We start from the raw sequence: 15,155 nt of genomic DNA, 5'->3' as shown, positions 1-15,155 counted from the left end.
GGTACTAACCGGGCATCTGGATTGGATTCCTGGGTTTTGTATTTAGTCTTTCTGTTTGTCCTTTTCCAGTGATGTTTCTTTTTGCATGTTGGCTGAGGTGGTAATCACTGGGGTTCAAAGTTCCCTTTCCTGTCTTGTTTTGCAATGTGAACCTGAAGTTGACATTCTGCAGCCTCCCTAATTCGTTCTTTTTCTGTTTTGCAGTTCAAGTTGCCAAGTCTCTGAAGGACAGGCTGGGATTACCTCCGAAACAGACCAGTACTGAGAGAGGTAACAGCTAGATATTAAATATGCTTTCTCCTCCTTCCTTTCCATGAACTTGGACTGCTTTCATCCATCCCTAAAAACTAATTGAAACGAAAACAAAGAACTGATGCCTCTTGCTTGAGTGCTGAAGCTCTTCTGACAGCCACTATCAGAAATCTGGCTCTAGGTGTGTGTTTCTTTTCTACTTGTGCCTTGTCAAGGTTTTTGGCTGCTTCTGTGAACCGTTCCGTACAATTAGAACAGAACCACTGCCAGGAGCAGGAATTTGAAATGCAGTCTGAAAAAGTACTAAAGTAAAGCAGCATTTCTGTGTAGCAGTTCTCTCTGGATAGGGCTGGTCTTCAAAATACAAGTGGCTCAGAGGAGGAGGAGAATGTTGTTCTAAGGATATTGTTCTAAGATGCATTATTGGGAACACTCAAGATTAGTTTTCCTTAGTGCTCTGACAAATGTTGGAGACTGAAACTATTGCTGGACTCTCTTTAAATGTTGGTGCTTCTCCTCATTTCTTGATGATGACAGGGAAGGCTGCTAAGCCGATGGGAGAGATCCATGTGAAAACACTGGAGGAAATCCGTCGTGAGAAAGCTCTTCAGAGACGCGAAACTCAAGCCAAAGGCGAGGCTGAAGGGCATGGTAAAACTGAAGATTCCAGCGCAGGGGCAAGACCTGCTCGTGCAGCTCCCTCAGCACAACCCGGACCTGCCCCAGCAGAGCAGAAATCTTTATGGAGCACAAAACTAACAGGTGCTCCATAAACAGATGCTTTAATGCCTGCCCCAGTGAGGTGCTTCCCATCTTGAGCAAGTTCAGTTTGCTCAGGATCTGCTTCATGGGTAATTGCTGAATGGATTGCACATTGTAGCCTGTCTCTCTCTCTCTCATGGGGCACAAGGAAATAAATGCACAAAGGAAACAAGTACCCAGCTTTCTTTATTTCTGCCGTTGACCAAACTTTTTTTTCTCTTCTTTTTCAGGTGCTTTAAAAACAGAAAAGAAGGCAGTGGAATTGAACCGGCCTTTTCCTAAACTTTCCTCTGTACCTGATGTACAGGTGAGTCCTCTGTGAAGACACACATACATTCGTACAATTTCTGATCATTCTGACAAGTTTGGTTACTCACCGTGTGCCACCGTCTTGAGCGTGTTCTTACCCTTCAGCACGTGGTAGGAGCTGCAGTGCAGTCTAAATCCTATCGCCAGCAGCATTTCCAGACAACTCTGTACTCCTCAAACTTGGAATCAGTCTGTTTATACCACAGCAACAAAGAAACCCTGTTAGCACCAGCTGAAATCTACACAGTTAACGTGGAGGGAATTCTTTTTGTTCTTACTGACTTGATCTGTCAGACAAAAAGAATGTGATAAATAGATGTACAGCAGAACACCCTAGCTGTTTAAAGAAGCTTGCCATAGTGGATATTGCAGATATGTCAGACTGTGTCCATAGTAAAGCATGGCTCTTGTTACAGGCAGAATTTTAGGGAAAAAAAAAAAAACACAACAGTAACCTGAACGATATTAATATGCTGTTCCACATCAAGACCATTTTGGAGGGATTGCTGATCAGATTTTCTTAACGAAATCTCCACGGATTTTTTTTTTTTGTCCTATTCATGCACTACTTTTCTTTCCTTCTAGCCCACTCAGCAGAGTGGAAGTCTTAAATGTCCAGAGAAGAGCTTTGAAGAGAGCCGGTGGGAGAAGTGGCAACAGAGAGAACAACAAGAGAAGCTTGGGAAGGAGGAAGCTGCTGTCAAATCTACTGCTGGCTTCTTTCATACCGAACCAGCAGGGAAAGTGGCAGCTCAATTTCCGGGCCAGGAAGCTAAAAGTAAGTGTTGAAGGTTAAGAGTTCCTTAGGTTGTCTTCTGAAATACAGACAGAAGATGACAATTCTCATGCTGTAACTCTGGCTGGGTGCATTTTGCCACGCAATGCTACGAAGCGAAGTGTGGACTTTCTTTTTCTTAGTTTGTTTCTTTTCCTGCCAGCCAGATGTTAGGTAAGGAACGGGAGAGTAGAAAATGACACTACAAATTTGGACTTTGTAGAACAACTTAACTGTGGGACATCACTGCAAGGGAGAGGCAGCTGGTACAACAGTTGCATACACTCTTGTCCTACTCTAACTGCTGCTTTTTCCTTTCCTAGAGGGAGCAGGACTTGAAATATAAAAGCTGTCTATATTTGTGAACGTAGCTTGCACTTAGGATTGCTATGTGTCTGAGGTTTCCCTTGTCCTGGATTCTTATTTACTGTAGCTATTCGGTTTCTTGGTTCCTTTGTATGGATTGTTGGTAGACAGAGTTTACTATGTGGAAAACATTCCTGAGAATCCAGGCAATGGCGGTGCAATTCTGCTGGCCAAATGCATTTAACTGTGTAGAAGGACCGTGGAAATGATGAAGAGAACCTGGATTTTTCCTGAGGCAGAGCAAGACTGTATCAGTTCTCTCTTCCTTTTACTCTAGCCAACTTGATGACATCTGCGAAGCCTTCGGGTGGGAAAGTGACTTTCCCCAAGAAGAAGGCACTGAAACGTAAGGCACCTGGGAGTTATCCCTCTGCCATAGCAGCTGTGGAACTCCGGAGTGCCTTGGATGCTGACATGATGGGACCTCCAGCCAAAAAAGCAGCCATGGTAAGGCCAGGGGCTAATGCAGAGATGGATCCCTTGTTAAATTTCTACCCTCCTCTAGGAGAAAAGGTGGAAAAGTCAAACGTTCTGCAGGCCTTCTGTTTCCTTGGAAATCCAGTAGCTGTCTACAGGATGCTTGTAGAACCCTTCTGTATTTATGAGCTGAATGGCACTCTTTAACCGGTACTCTGATGCTGTGATTTCTCTGGTGGGGGGGATTTTGTCCATGAATGCCATGTTCTTAAAAGACACAAGATCATGAGTAACCTCCAGGTGAATGTGAACTTTCTTCAGGAGCACCTTGGTTTTGTATTTTGGCCACGGCTCCGCAATGCCAGAGGAGAAGCAGTGTGGAGGAAAAAGCTATTAAGGAATCTTTTACCCATGTGTCATAAATACTGTTTTGCTGCTTTCTAGGGTGTTTCAGACGTGCCGGAGCACGTCCCAGCCATCAGACTTGAAGAAAATGCCCAAAACAGGTGACAACCCCAGCTTGTTCTTTTTCTTAATCAGTGTATATCCCCAGGGAAACATAAGTTCTGTCACATGTGGGGAAAAAGGAGGGTTCTGAGATCATTAAAGCCCAAATCCATCAAAGGAATAAGTCACCTGAAACCACTTTCTAGCAGCTAGCAGGATTGCTTAATTAGGCTTTCTTTAAATGCTGCAAGTCAGCACAGCTTTCCAGTGACTTCTTGGGTTGTCTGAATACCTGAACGAGGAGGAGGAGGTGAAGTTCTACTTCCTCGTGAGGTGATAGATGAGCAGTAGTGTCCTCTGCCTTTTGGTCCTCAAGAATGCCACCTCAACTCCAGGTGCCCTGGCTTCACAGATAAAGCCCCAGACTGAAAAATGTAGCTGGTAACACATCGGGCTCTAAATGTAGCCCTGGGTTGATTGATAACAATCCCTGTGTAAGACTGAAGCGTAGGAGGGCTTGCCTACAGTTTTAAGAGCCGGTTTGCAGAAAAGGGATTGCCCGTTAAGAAATGGCATATCCTGATTGTTCTTTCTTGCTCTCCCAAGACCTGAAGTGCGTCTTGGAAGCCCGGCAAGATTAGAGGAGCAGATGGAGATCAATCTCGAGACCTCGACCTCAGCTTCTTCCCAGCTAGAAGAGGCACGGACACGCCAGCTGAGTTCCACAGGGAACGCACCCTTATCTGCGGATGACGATTTGGAGCAGCTACTTTGGGAAATCTCAGGAGGCAGACTGGAAGCCGAAATCGACTTAGACCCAGGGAAGGACGACGATGAGCTCCTCCTTGAACTCTCCGAGATGATTGACAGTTGAACTGCGTAGTCCTATGGTATATTAAAAAAAAAAAAAAAAAATTAAAACTGTTCTTCTTGTTGGATACCCCGAGGTGATCCTTTTTCTAACTGAGGCTTTGCAATGAGACTTAAAGCACAGTCCGAACTGGTAGAAATTGGCAGGATCTGCACTCAGTTGTCCTAAATTTCCCTGCTGCTCAGAGTTAAGGGCTCGTGCATCCGTTCTGTAACTATAGGTGGCTACCTTCGCTATCGAGAGGACAAAGCACTTCTTTTGGCACAGAAAGATCTCCATTGGCACGCCATGGTGGCTGCAAATCGATCTTCTGGTGGAGCGATGCTCTGAAGGCTTAAACGTAAAGCTTCTTCCTTCCTCCCCCCTTGGCACAACTCGATGTTGGGCACATTGTGAAGCTTCGGTGTTCTGATTTCTCGGACAGTTGATAGCCAAATCCTGGAGTTACTGTGTCAACTCTTGACTTTTACTCGTGTATGCCATTGTTTTGACTGTACCCGTGTCAGATGATGAAGCTGTAGGGGTGGGAGGGAGCAGAATTGTTATTCCAGTGTGTTGTGGACCAAACTTGCTGCCAGGAGTGGGGGTGGGGGTCAGCCCACCCAGCCTTACTTTCAGTTCTCAGGGATGATCAAATGGTGAAAAGCAGCAGCTCTGCCATGCGGCTCCGCTACCCCCACTCCCTTCTCTCGTGCTGTACCAAAGTTCCCCCAGGCTTTGGTTGGTGCTTTTTGCTGGTGTGAGGACTCCGGGGCGAGCAGTCGGGACTCTGCCGCAGTCACGGGGTCGATGAAGGGTTGTTTAAGTGCCTCTTGGTTTTCAAAATTGCTCCCCTGAGCTGCTGGCTCTGCTGCCTGCTACAGCAAATGTTCGGGTGCCATCAGCATCGCGCTTGGGCGTGGGCACTGACCCTGCGGAGGACAGAGCTGAGATTCGGGTGTATTGTGTACCCTGCCACCAGCCAGCATTTTTTTTCCCCTAGCAGATCAATTTTGAATTATTTTCCGACCTTTTCGTGGCACGGTAGGCTCTTCCCGCTATGATTTGTGAAGCTGTGGGGGCCCTCAGGCATTTGCTGCTGGCAGAGGAAAAGCGCTTGTCGAATTTGTTGTAAATACTTAATGTTTGGACAAAACCACGCGTCTCTGTGTGTGTGTGTGTGTGTGTGTGTGTGTGTGCTGTGACGCCCCGGCCCCACCAGGGAGAACCTCCACTGACGAAACTGCTGCTGGAGCTCACACAGGCCTTCATTGTGCTGAAGGACTTCACGGGGACTTCTGCCCTATTACCCCTTCACTTCAGGGCTAAGAGCATCTTTTGTGGATCCAAAGCCTTTTTCTCACCCTTTCTTTGCAGCTGAGAAGCATACAGGCATGGCACCAAGGCTCCTCTGTATAGACCACAGCCTTGTTCTTAAGCACCCAGCTTTCAGGATGTTTTCAGGACAAGAGAGCCTATAGTTGGGATCCAAAGCCGCCTTTATCACCTACACCCTCCGTTTTTGGACCCAGGCTCTCACTTTTAGGGCCCAAAGCATTCTTTTTAGGCCCCAGAGTCACATATTGAGGCAGAAAGCCTCTTCCTTGGGCTCCAAAGCCTTGAATGAAAGGATGAACCCTCCTTTTGACAGGATTGTTCTTGCTTACACATCAATCCTACAGAGCACGCTGCCATTTCCAAGGGGCAATTCCCTATTTTTAGGGTCCACAATTTTATTATAAGATGAAATGTGGCCTTCTTAGATGGCAAAGCCGTATGTGAGAAAGCCCTGCTTTCAAATTCCCAAATCCTCATGCTAGGAGCCGAGGCCTGAATTTTAGGGTCCAAACATCCATTTTGAGGAAGCAGAGAGTGGAGTGTGCATCACGCTGCCCTGACATTTTTAGGCCCCAGCATCACATATTAGGGCAGAAAGCCTCTTCCTTGGGCTTGAAAGCCTTGTCTGAAAGGGTAACCCCTCCTTTTTAGTGGCTTTTTCTTGCTTGCACTTTAATCTTACAGACCAGGCTGCCACTTACAAGGAACAAACCCCTATTTTTAGGGTGACAATTTTATTATAACCTTATTATTGCCACATCAGGGCCCAGGGACCATCTCTGGAACCGGGAGCAGGGCCTCTGTGGCAGGTCCTGTCCCAACGGACACAACGGACCTGGTTCCCTGCAATGCGGACTTCTTAGATGGCGAGGCCTTATTGGAGAGGAACAGCCCTCCTTTCAAATTCCCAAATCCTCATGCTAGGAGATGAGGCCTGAATGTTAGAGCCCAAAGCCTCCTCTTTGGGTCCAAACACCCATCTGCAGGGAGCAAAGCATCACTTTAGGATCCAGACAGAGGAAGCGGGCTGCGCTGTCCATGAGTTTTAGGCCCCAGCATCACATATTAGGGCAAAAAGCATCCTCCTTGGGCTCAAAAGCCCTTTATAGAGAATGAGCCCTCCTTTTCAGTGCCAGGATCATCATTTGCTGAGTCAAGGCCTGACTGTCACATCCCAAAGGCTCAACCTGAGAGCCCAAAGCCTCTTTTTTAGCACCCAGAGCTTTCTCCTTGGGACTCAAAGCCTCAGGTTGGGGTACAAAGGCTCATTTTCTGGTTTCAAAGCCCCATTTTAGTGTCCAGAGACCCCCATGCTAGGCTCTAAAACTTCATTCTTCATGGCTGACGTCTCATGCTCAGGCTCCAAACCCTGATTTTCAGGGCCCAGACGCTGCTTTGGAATCCTAAGTCCCCTCCTGATTGCCTACCTACTTTTTTGTAGGCCAAGAGTCTAGTTTTCGGTGATCAAAGCCTTAATATTAGGGCCCGGAGACCCACCTCTTGAATTCAGAGCCGCCTTCTTGAGACCTTCCTCATTAGGGCCAAATGTCTCATTTTCACCCTATAACCCCTTCTCTTCAGGGCTAAGAGCATCTTTTGCGGATCCAAAGCCTTTTTCTCACCCTTTCTTTGCAGCTGAGAAGCATACAGGCATGGCACCAAGGCTCCTCTGTATAGACCACAGCCTTGTTCTTAAGCACCCAGCTTTCAGGACGTTTTCAGGACAAGAGAGCCTATAGTTGGGATCCAAAGCCGCCTTTATCACCTACACCCTCCGTTTTTGGACCCAGGCTCTCACTTTTAGGGCCCAAAGCATTCTTTTTAGGCCCCAGAGTCACATATTGAGGCAGAAAGCCTCTTCCTTGGGCTCCAAAGCCTTGAATGAAAGGATAAACCCTCCTTTTGACAGGATTGTTCTTGCTTACACGTCAATCCTACAGAGCAGGCTGCCATTTCCAAGGGGCAATTCCCTATTTTTTGGGTCCACAATTTTATTATAAGATGCACCATGGCCTTCTTAGATGGCAAAGCCGTATGTGAGAGGAAGAGCCCTGCTTCCAAATCCCCAAATCCTCATGCTAGGAGCCGAGGCCTGAATTTTAGGGTCCAAACATCCATTTTGAGGAAGCAGAGAGTGGAGTGTGCACCATGCTGCCCTGACATTTTTTGGCCCCAGCATCACATATTAGGGCAGAAAGCCTCTTCCTGGGGCTCCAAAGCCTTGTTTGAAAGGATAATTCCTCCTTTTTAGTGGCTAACGATTTCTTGTATCCCCCTAACTCCCTCTCTCAGCCATCCAACCCGCAGGGCTCAGGACTTGTTGATGCTCTAAGGAAAAGCCTGAGGAGACAGAGAGCTGTGTGTCCAGCCCACAGGGCGCTGGACAACAGGCTGGCCAGGACAAGGAGACAAAGAACAGGCAGGCAAACAGCGCGAAAGAAGCAGGAAAGCTGGAGGAAGAGGTTCTGCCTCTGTTCTGCCGCTGGCTGGAAAGCGGATCTGAGAAGGGACAGCCTCGTTCACAGCTGCTTGGAAGAGAGCCCCAGCTCGTGTCTGGAATGCTCTGGTGTCCCCAAGGCTGCCAGCACTGGGAACAGCCTGTTGATGGCGGTGCCTCCCCTTTCCTGGTGTCGCAGAGAAAGGGAAGCCCATGCAGGACCCCGTTGGGAAGGCCTGCAATGCCATGGGAGGGCCTGCGTGCTGGAGCAGGGCAAGAGAGCGGGGACAAGCGGCAGAAGAGGCTGGAGAGGGGGGAAAGGTGTCCGCAGGTTGCTTGTAGCTTCTCCCTCCCCTGGCCACTTAGCGCGAGGCGAAGCACAGCCTGGACACTGGCGATTCGGGTGCAGAGCTTTATTCGGACAAGCTGCCGGCCGGCTGCCAGTCCTCACCCCCCCGCTGCCCCGCACGCCGGGGGGGCCGCCCCCAGCCCTGGCAGGAGGGCCGCGACGGTGGTGGGGGCCGGGGGGGTGGTATCCACGGGGGCTGGAGGGCGCTGGGCCGGTCGCGCTGCAGCCGGCTGGGGTGCGCTCGTCCAGGCCCGGGTGGCGGCCGCTGGCGCTGGGCCCGTCTCGGTGCCCGGGCTTCCGAGGCTGCGGAGAGGCGCCTGCGGAGAGAGGAGGCTGGGCAGCACCCGGCGGCCGCGCCGCAGCACCTCAGCGGCGGTGCTGCAAGGCCAGCGGCAGCCGGCCGACGGGGAGCTGGGGCGAGAGACGGCCGCTCACTGCTGTCTTCTCCTGCGCAGCCGGATGACCCCGCAGCACAGAAGCGTGCCGAAGAGCAGGGAGCCCACGATTGCCGCCGCGCTCACGAGGCAGTGCTTGCGCACGGCGGCACCGGCCGAGGCACTCGCGCTCCTCTCGCCAGCCGCACCTGGAGGAACAGCTCTGGGCCTTAGCGCGTCCTCGCGCTGCTGGGCAGCCTGCGGGAGCTCTGGCAGTGCCGAGACGGTCGCTCTCCCGCTGCCAGCCTCTCCGGGAAGAAGCTGCCTTGCTTGCAGCAGAAGGCGCCGCCGCCATGCTCGCGGCTCCCGCTTACGGGCTGCTCAGTACCTGGATTCTCTTGAAAAAACTGGAACACCCCGGTGTGGCGGGCTTCTCCGGGCTCCGAGAGCACTGCCAAGAAGGAGAGAAAGGGAAAGCCTCAGCACGGCTTAGGCACAGAGGATGCCGAAGGACGGGCGGATGGCCGGGCGGACGGAGAGGCTCCCTCTGCGAGTCCGTGCAGCCCCCTGGGCCGCAGGTCGCAGGAGGGGTCCCACTCGCTGCTGCGGTGCTGCTTTGGGCCCCTGGGGACTTGGGCAAGCTGCGGGGCTCAGGTGCTGCGGGAGGTACGCTCCGGTACGGGTCACGGGCTGCAACGGGCTGCGGTGGGAGGCAGGCGATCCCCAGCCACAGGCACAGAGGCCCGCCAGCATCTCTGGCACACCGCTGGCGCTGAGCTCCGCGCGCCAGAGCCCACAGCCCTCCTCCAGAGCGCTTCCAGGCTCCTTTGGCAGCACCTGCTCTGTGCTAAGCGTGCCACCGGACGGCAATTACCTGGCGGGACGGTCGCTGGCGCTGCCTCTGGCGCTCCCTCCGAGCCTGGCAGCGTGTTTCCCCTGGGAAGCGCCTCCTTCTGCACAGCCTCTCCGTCCGCCCCTTCGGCAAGAAAGCGGCACAGTTGCACTGGGAGCGACCGCTCCTCAGCAGGAGGATGCTTCTAGCTGCAGCAGGCGATGCTTCTCAGCATGCACACGGCTGTAGCCAGCCCCTCAGGCTTCCCCGTGCTGCACACCCACCCTGTGCTCCCTCCAGTTCCTGCAGGATTTCCTGCAGGATTGCCGAGGTCCTCTGGGAGCTTTGGCCTCTTCTCGCTTGATGCCTTGCTCTTCGAGGACCCAGCGCGGAAGCTGGAGAGCCGTCGCCTACAGCCACACCTGCAAGCAAACACAGAACAGAGCAGCTCCCACCAAACAGGGCGGGATGCTTCTTCCCATCGCGCAGCTCCCACAGGGGATTGCTGCACGGCCCTGGGCTCTCCCTCCCGCCCAGGAGCCTCTTGCAAACAGGCAGCAGGGGCCTGCAGTGCCAGCGTGCCGGGACAAAACGAACGAAGCGTGCGTGCAGCTGCCCAGAGAAGGGCCTCCCCAGAGCTCAGCCCAGGCTCGAAACTCAAGCCCACCATGCCCGCTGGCTCTGCAGCACGCATGGGGGCGGAGCGGCTGGCAAAGACAGCTTGGCAAGGCAAAGCGCCCCAGGCGTGTCACCGAGCCTGAGCCCTTCCCTCTCTGCTCTCCTGCGCGGCTGAGGCCAAGGAAGGCTGAAGGTCCATTGCACGCGGGCAGCAAACAACAAGGGCAATGCTCGCTCCTCCCTCCCGCTGACTTACTTGGGGGATCGCCCTGGGGCACGAGGACAGGACCATGCTCGGATGTCCCGGACAAATCACCTACAGGCACAGAGCAAAACCGTTGCCAGTGCGTGCTGGGAGCTCCTTCTGCCCCAGCGCCCTGCGGTGGCTGACAGAGGGGCCGGGGCACGGCGCAGGGCCCGGGAGCAGGGCGAGCTGGGGGAAAAACACTCGTCCCCGCTTCTTGTGGAGAAGAGCCCACTGGCCAGGGAGAGGCTGCAGCACTGCTCAGCTGGCGCAGAAAGCCACCAACAAACCCCAAGGAAAGCAAGAGCCACACCGTAGCCCACGTACCTGTGGGGTGCCACCCAGTCTCAGGAGCAGGATTCCACGGGGCAGCTGGAACAGCACGGCCTGCGGGCACAGATGGGGGCCAGCACAGGTGAGGAGGGCTTCCACTGCTGCCCTCGGGAAGCCCCCCCAGGGAGCGGACGACCCCTCGGAAGGGGGTGGTCTGCCTGCGCAGGACCTCCACTCGCCCGCGGACCAGTGCTGCTGCTTTGGAGGCAGAGGACGGTGACAACTTACCGCTGGGCTGCCCCTGGAGCTCCACTCCAGGACCCAGCTGAGGAGCTGGGGAAGCGCTGCCGAGCGCATCGTCACCTGGAAGCAAGCAGAGAGCAGACACGTTCCCCTTGCCCGCTGTGCCCCCGAGCACCCTGCAGTGACGGAGGGGCCGGGGCACGGGGCGAGATGCCCGAGGCTGCGGCGGGGCTCAGGGACCTCCCGACGGAGGGGAAGGCTGGAGCCGGGACAGCGCGGCGCATGGCTCGGCTCACAGGGGCCCCGGGGGGGCTCAGCCCAGGCTTCGGCCCCCAGCCCCTCCGGCGACTCGCCTGCATCCGGCCCTGCCGCTGCCCCCGGCGCTGGCGCCCACCTGCTCCCAGCGCTCGCCTTGGCATAGCCCAGGCATCCCGGGCACACAGGCCTGCCAGCACGAGGAGGAGGAGGAGGAGGCGGGTGGGGGCCGCAGCCCCCCACATCCGCCCCATGCTGCCACCGCCGCGTGAGTGCCGCCGTTGGGGCCGGTGCAGAGAGGTGCCCGTGGCCTGGCACAGTGTCACAGCGCGGCGCTGTGACCTCATGGCCGCACCCTGCTGGCACAGGGGCTGCATGCATGGGGCTGGGGCTGCGTGGCATTAGGCACAGCCGCAGCTCCACTGGGCCACCCGCCCTCAGCGCGGAAAGTGGCCTCCTCCTTCTCCTCGTTGCCATCAGAGCTGGCCAGCAGCATCCTCAGCATCCTAGAGGTCTTGGGTCTGAATGATTCCAAATAAATAAATAAATAAATACATAAATAGAAAACAAATAAAAACAGAAAAGGAAAAAAGAAAGAGAAAAATGGTGTTGGATCCTAAAAGATTCCTTGGTCCCTCAAAGCCTCTGGGCTGCATGGTCCCAAACCCCAGTTTTAAAGTCCAAAGCCTCACTACTTTGAGGACCACCCCTTGGTTAGGATCCAAAGGATCTTCATTAGTAGGCCTCCGTGTGTCCTTGTTTGCCTGCCACAACCTTCTTTTCAGGGTCCAGCACCTCCACTTGGGATCCAAAGTCGTCTTTTGATCTCGTGACCCCTCAGAATTGAGCCCCAGGCTCTACGTTCTAGTGAACAAATCTTGCTTTTCAGGGCCCTGCAACTCCATGCTGATCCAAAGGGGACTTTTTATGGCTTACCTCCTCAGTTTTCAAGCCCACGCCATCATTTGTAGGGCACAATGCCTTACTTTGGTGTCTCACAGTTTCATTTGAGGCTGCAAAGCTGCCTTTATAGGGGGCAATACCTTAGCTGACAGGAACCCTCTTTCATTTTTAGTTTCAAAATGTTCATTCGAAGATCCAAGGCCTGAGGCTTTGGGCCCAAAGCCTCCTTTTCGGGTCCAAACACCCATCTGGAGGGAGCAAAGCATCGCTCTTGGATCTAGACAGAGGAGGGCAGGCTGTGCTGTCTGACATTTTTAGGCCCCGGCCTCACATAGTAGGGCAAAAGCCTCTTCCTTGGGCTCCAAAGCCTTGATTGAAAGGATAACCTCTCCTGGTTTTTTGTTGCTTACACATCAACCTTAGAGACCAGGCTGCCATTTCCAAGGAACAATTCCCTATTTTTAGGATCCACAATTCTATTATAAGATGCAATGCGGCCTTCTTAGATGGCCAGGCCTCCCCCTTAACCTAGCTTCTGGATCCAATGTCAGATTTTTCTTGCTTCCAGCCACACTCTTACGGACCAGGCTGCCCGTTTTAGTGCATCATGCCTGTAATACACAATAAATGTTTGTTCATTGTGTTTTGTATTATAAAAACAAGGAGTTCCGTTTGAGGAGCAGGAATTGCGAAGGCTCCCTGCTCAAGTAAGGAGCTGTATAATACTTGGCTGGACACTATGAAAATTCTTTTGCTTAATGTAACAAAAAAGAGAGCCCCCTCCCCTTCTCTCCTACTGCATCTCAGTTGCCTCTTTTCTTCAAAGACGCTGTTGCAAAGCTCATGTAACCATCTCCTGATAAGTTGCTAACCTAGTGTCTCAACATCCTGCCTTCCTGTCTCACGCTGGGCCAACATGACCAAATCTAAAAAAAAGAAGTTGAACCACAATGCCGAGGAAGACTACAGCCTTCATCTTCACGACCACCAGAGGGACAGAGACAACGCCCTAGCAACAGTGCGCGCAGTCGCAGAATATACCAGGATGTGCTGCGTAATCCCGGAATTACCGAGATATAAAAAGGGACCCTGGCGGGGGTGAGGTGCGCGCCGATGGCGGAGCCGAGACTCCCCGGCCGCCCAGCACTGTTTTGCTTGCTGTTGGCTTGCTCAATAAATTCCTTTCTATTCTTAATGCAATGCTCTCTGAAAATTAATTAAGGGGGCAACTTATAGCACAGGCCGTAAGCTAGAGACTCCAAAGGCCCAGGATCCAGGTCTAAAGCCTCACCTTGACGACCAGGCCCGTCCACACTCCCCCTCCCTCTCCCTCCCTCCCTCCCTCCCTTCGTCTCTCTCTCCCTCCCCATTTTAAGTGTTCAAAGCCTCATTAGGAGGCCCCCGTGTTTCCTCTCTAGGCTCCAAAGCCTTCTTTTCAAGCTCCAGAACCTCCACTTGGCATCCCAAGTCTTCTTCTGATCATCTAAACCCTCAGTTTGCAGGCCCAGGGCCTCATTTGTAGGGACCAAGCCCTTTCGTTCAGGGCCCTAAGACTGCTCTCAGGAGACAAAACTGGCTTCTTAGTGCTTACACCCTCACTTTTCTGGCCCAGGCTGTCATTTTCAGGGCACAATATCTTCTTTTTTAGGGCCCCCCATTTGCACTGTAAGGTGCAGAGCTGCATTTTTCGGGTGCAAAACCTTATTTGTGAGAAAATTCCCTCCCTCCCCATTTCAAGTGCTACGAGTGGTTAGAGGGGCGTTGGGTAAAGGGAAAGGTTGTGTGGTTGTGGTGGCTTGGGGGCTTACTGTATCCACCTCAGCTATTGTGTGCTATTTTGTCAGTTTGGGATCTGGAAGTTGGATCTCAACACTGAAAACTAAGGGGAGATTTTATTGGTCTCCATACTGTTATAGTTTGCTCCTGAGGTCCACCCCTCAGGAGCAAACTGCTCCAACCTGGGTCCCCCACGGGTGGCAGCTCCTGCCAGGCCCCCTGCTCCTGCGTGGGCTCTGCTCCACAGGCTGCAGCTCCGGCCCACAATCTGCTCCGGCGGGGGTCCTCCACAGGCTGCAGCCTGCTTCGGTGCAGGGCCACCTGCTCCACCGTGGCCTCTTCCACGGGCTACAGCGTGAAACCCTGCTCCACTGTGGTACTCCATGGGCTGCAGGCGGACAGCCTGCTCCGCCATGGTCCTCACCACAGGCCACAGGGGAACTTCTGTTGTGGTGCCTGGAGCACCTCCTCCCACCCCTTCACTGACCTTGGTGTCTGCAAGGCCGTTTCTCACTCCTCTCTTTCTCCCAGCTGCTGTTCCACAGCAATTTCTTCCCTTTCTTAAATATGCTCTCACAGAGACGCAGACAACATCGCTTATTGGCTTGGCTCTGGACAGCAGCAGGGCCCTTATCTAAAATGGGGCAGCTTCTGGATTCTTCTCACAGAAGCCACCCCTATGGGCCCCTGCTACCAAAACTTGCCAAGTAAACCCACTACAATTTCTTATTGTTCATATTGTTCAAAAGGGATGGAAAATGGAGACTTGTTTGTCGTCAAGAAAAGGAATGGAAAATGGAGCCTGTTCAGTCCTGGAACTTAAAGGATTCTTTGTTACCTTTCCTGACCGTACATATGTGTAGGCATACTTGGGTTTAGTATGTAAAGCAATGTTCTGTATATCTAGAATGTTTGATGTTTGTGTGTGCGTTTTGGTGGAGCGTGGACTCTCTGCACACCCAGTGCTGTTTACTTGCCTTTTATACCTTTTATAAATATTTGTTTTACAAATATTACAAAATTCAGATTGAGATCTCATTTATAACAGGGGGGAAAATGAGCTCTGGTCCCACGCTGCTCTCAAGAAACTGTGTAGGAGAAGGACGTGAGGAGGGAGCAAGCTGCGAGTCATATGCCAGATGTCCTGCGCCTGTCTCGGAGGTTGGCAATGCTGGCCCAAAGGTGTGGTGCAGGCGCTGCCACTCCAGGGCTGCAGCCCCATCTGAGGGACATCTCCTGTGGCGCGGGGAGCACTGCCAGCAGCCCGAGGGAAGCGATCCTTCCTCTCCGCCGCAAGAGCGGCCTTCCCCTTGCTTGGGTGCCGAGGGCCCAGGC

At 53.0% G+C, this 15,155-nt stretch overlaps 3 protein-coding genes across 3 annotated transcripts; 2 read left to right on the top strand and 1 right to left on the bottom strand.

Moving 5' to 3' along the window:
• The first annotated feature begins 130 nt into the window (after positions 1-130).
• LOC140003585 (zinc finger CCCH domain-containing protein 11A-like) lies at positions 131-2,547 on the top strand. The gene is made up of 4 exons (XM_072044307.1): positions 131-270; positions 790-1,014; positions 1,245-1,321; positions 1,909-2,547. Exons 2-4 carry the CDS (start codon positions 807-809, stop codon positions 2,110-2,112), a joined length of 489 nt encoding a protein of 162 aa, XP_071900408.1. The 5' UTR covers positions 131-270; positions 790-806; the 3' UTR covers positions 2,113-2,547.
• Positions 2,548-2,701: 154 nt separating this feature from the next.
• Positions 2,702-7,766, top strand: LOC140003584 (zinc finger CCCH domain-containing protein 11A-like). Its single transcript, XM_072044306.1, has 3 exons — positions 2,702-2,911; positions 3,326-3,387; positions 3,935-7,766. The coding sequence occupies exons 1-3, from the start codon at positions 2,750-2,752 to the stop codon at positions 4,200-4,202; spliced, it is 492 nt and encodes a 163-aa protein (XP_071900407.1). The 5' UTR covers positions 2,702-2,749; the 3' UTR covers positions 4,203-7,766.
• A 419-nt stretch (positions 7,767-8,185) lies between these two features.
• Positions 8,186-14,235, bottom strand: LOC119718189 (uncharacterized). The gene is made up of 9 exons (XM_072044497.1): positions 14,173-14,235; positions 10,932-11,106; positions 10,698-10,757; positions 10,383-10,442; positions 9,793-9,930; positions 9,551-9,652; positions 9,065-9,127; positions 8,738-8,885; positions 8,186-8,619 (listed from the first exon to the last, which is right to left on the bottom strand). Exons 1-9 carry the CDS (start codon positions 14,233-14,235, stop codon positions 8,367-8,369), a joined length of 1,062 nt encoding a protein of 353 aa, XP_071900598.1. The 3' UTR covers positions 8,186-8,366.
• Between the last annotated feature and the right edge of the window lie 920 nt (positions 14,236-15,155).

Source organism: Anas platyrhynchos, chromosome 13 (assembly GCF_047663525.1).
Source record: "Anas platyrhynchos isolate ZD024472 breed Pekin duck chromosome 13, IASCAAS_PekinDuck_T2T, whole genome shotgun sequence".
NCBI classification, from domain to species: Eukaryota; Metazoa; Chordata; class Aves; order Anseriformes; family Anatidae; genus Anas; species Anas platyrhynchos.
The sequence above is the reverse complement of the archived record's forward strand: the minus strand, read 5'-3'. Positions and strand labels throughout refer to the sequence as shown.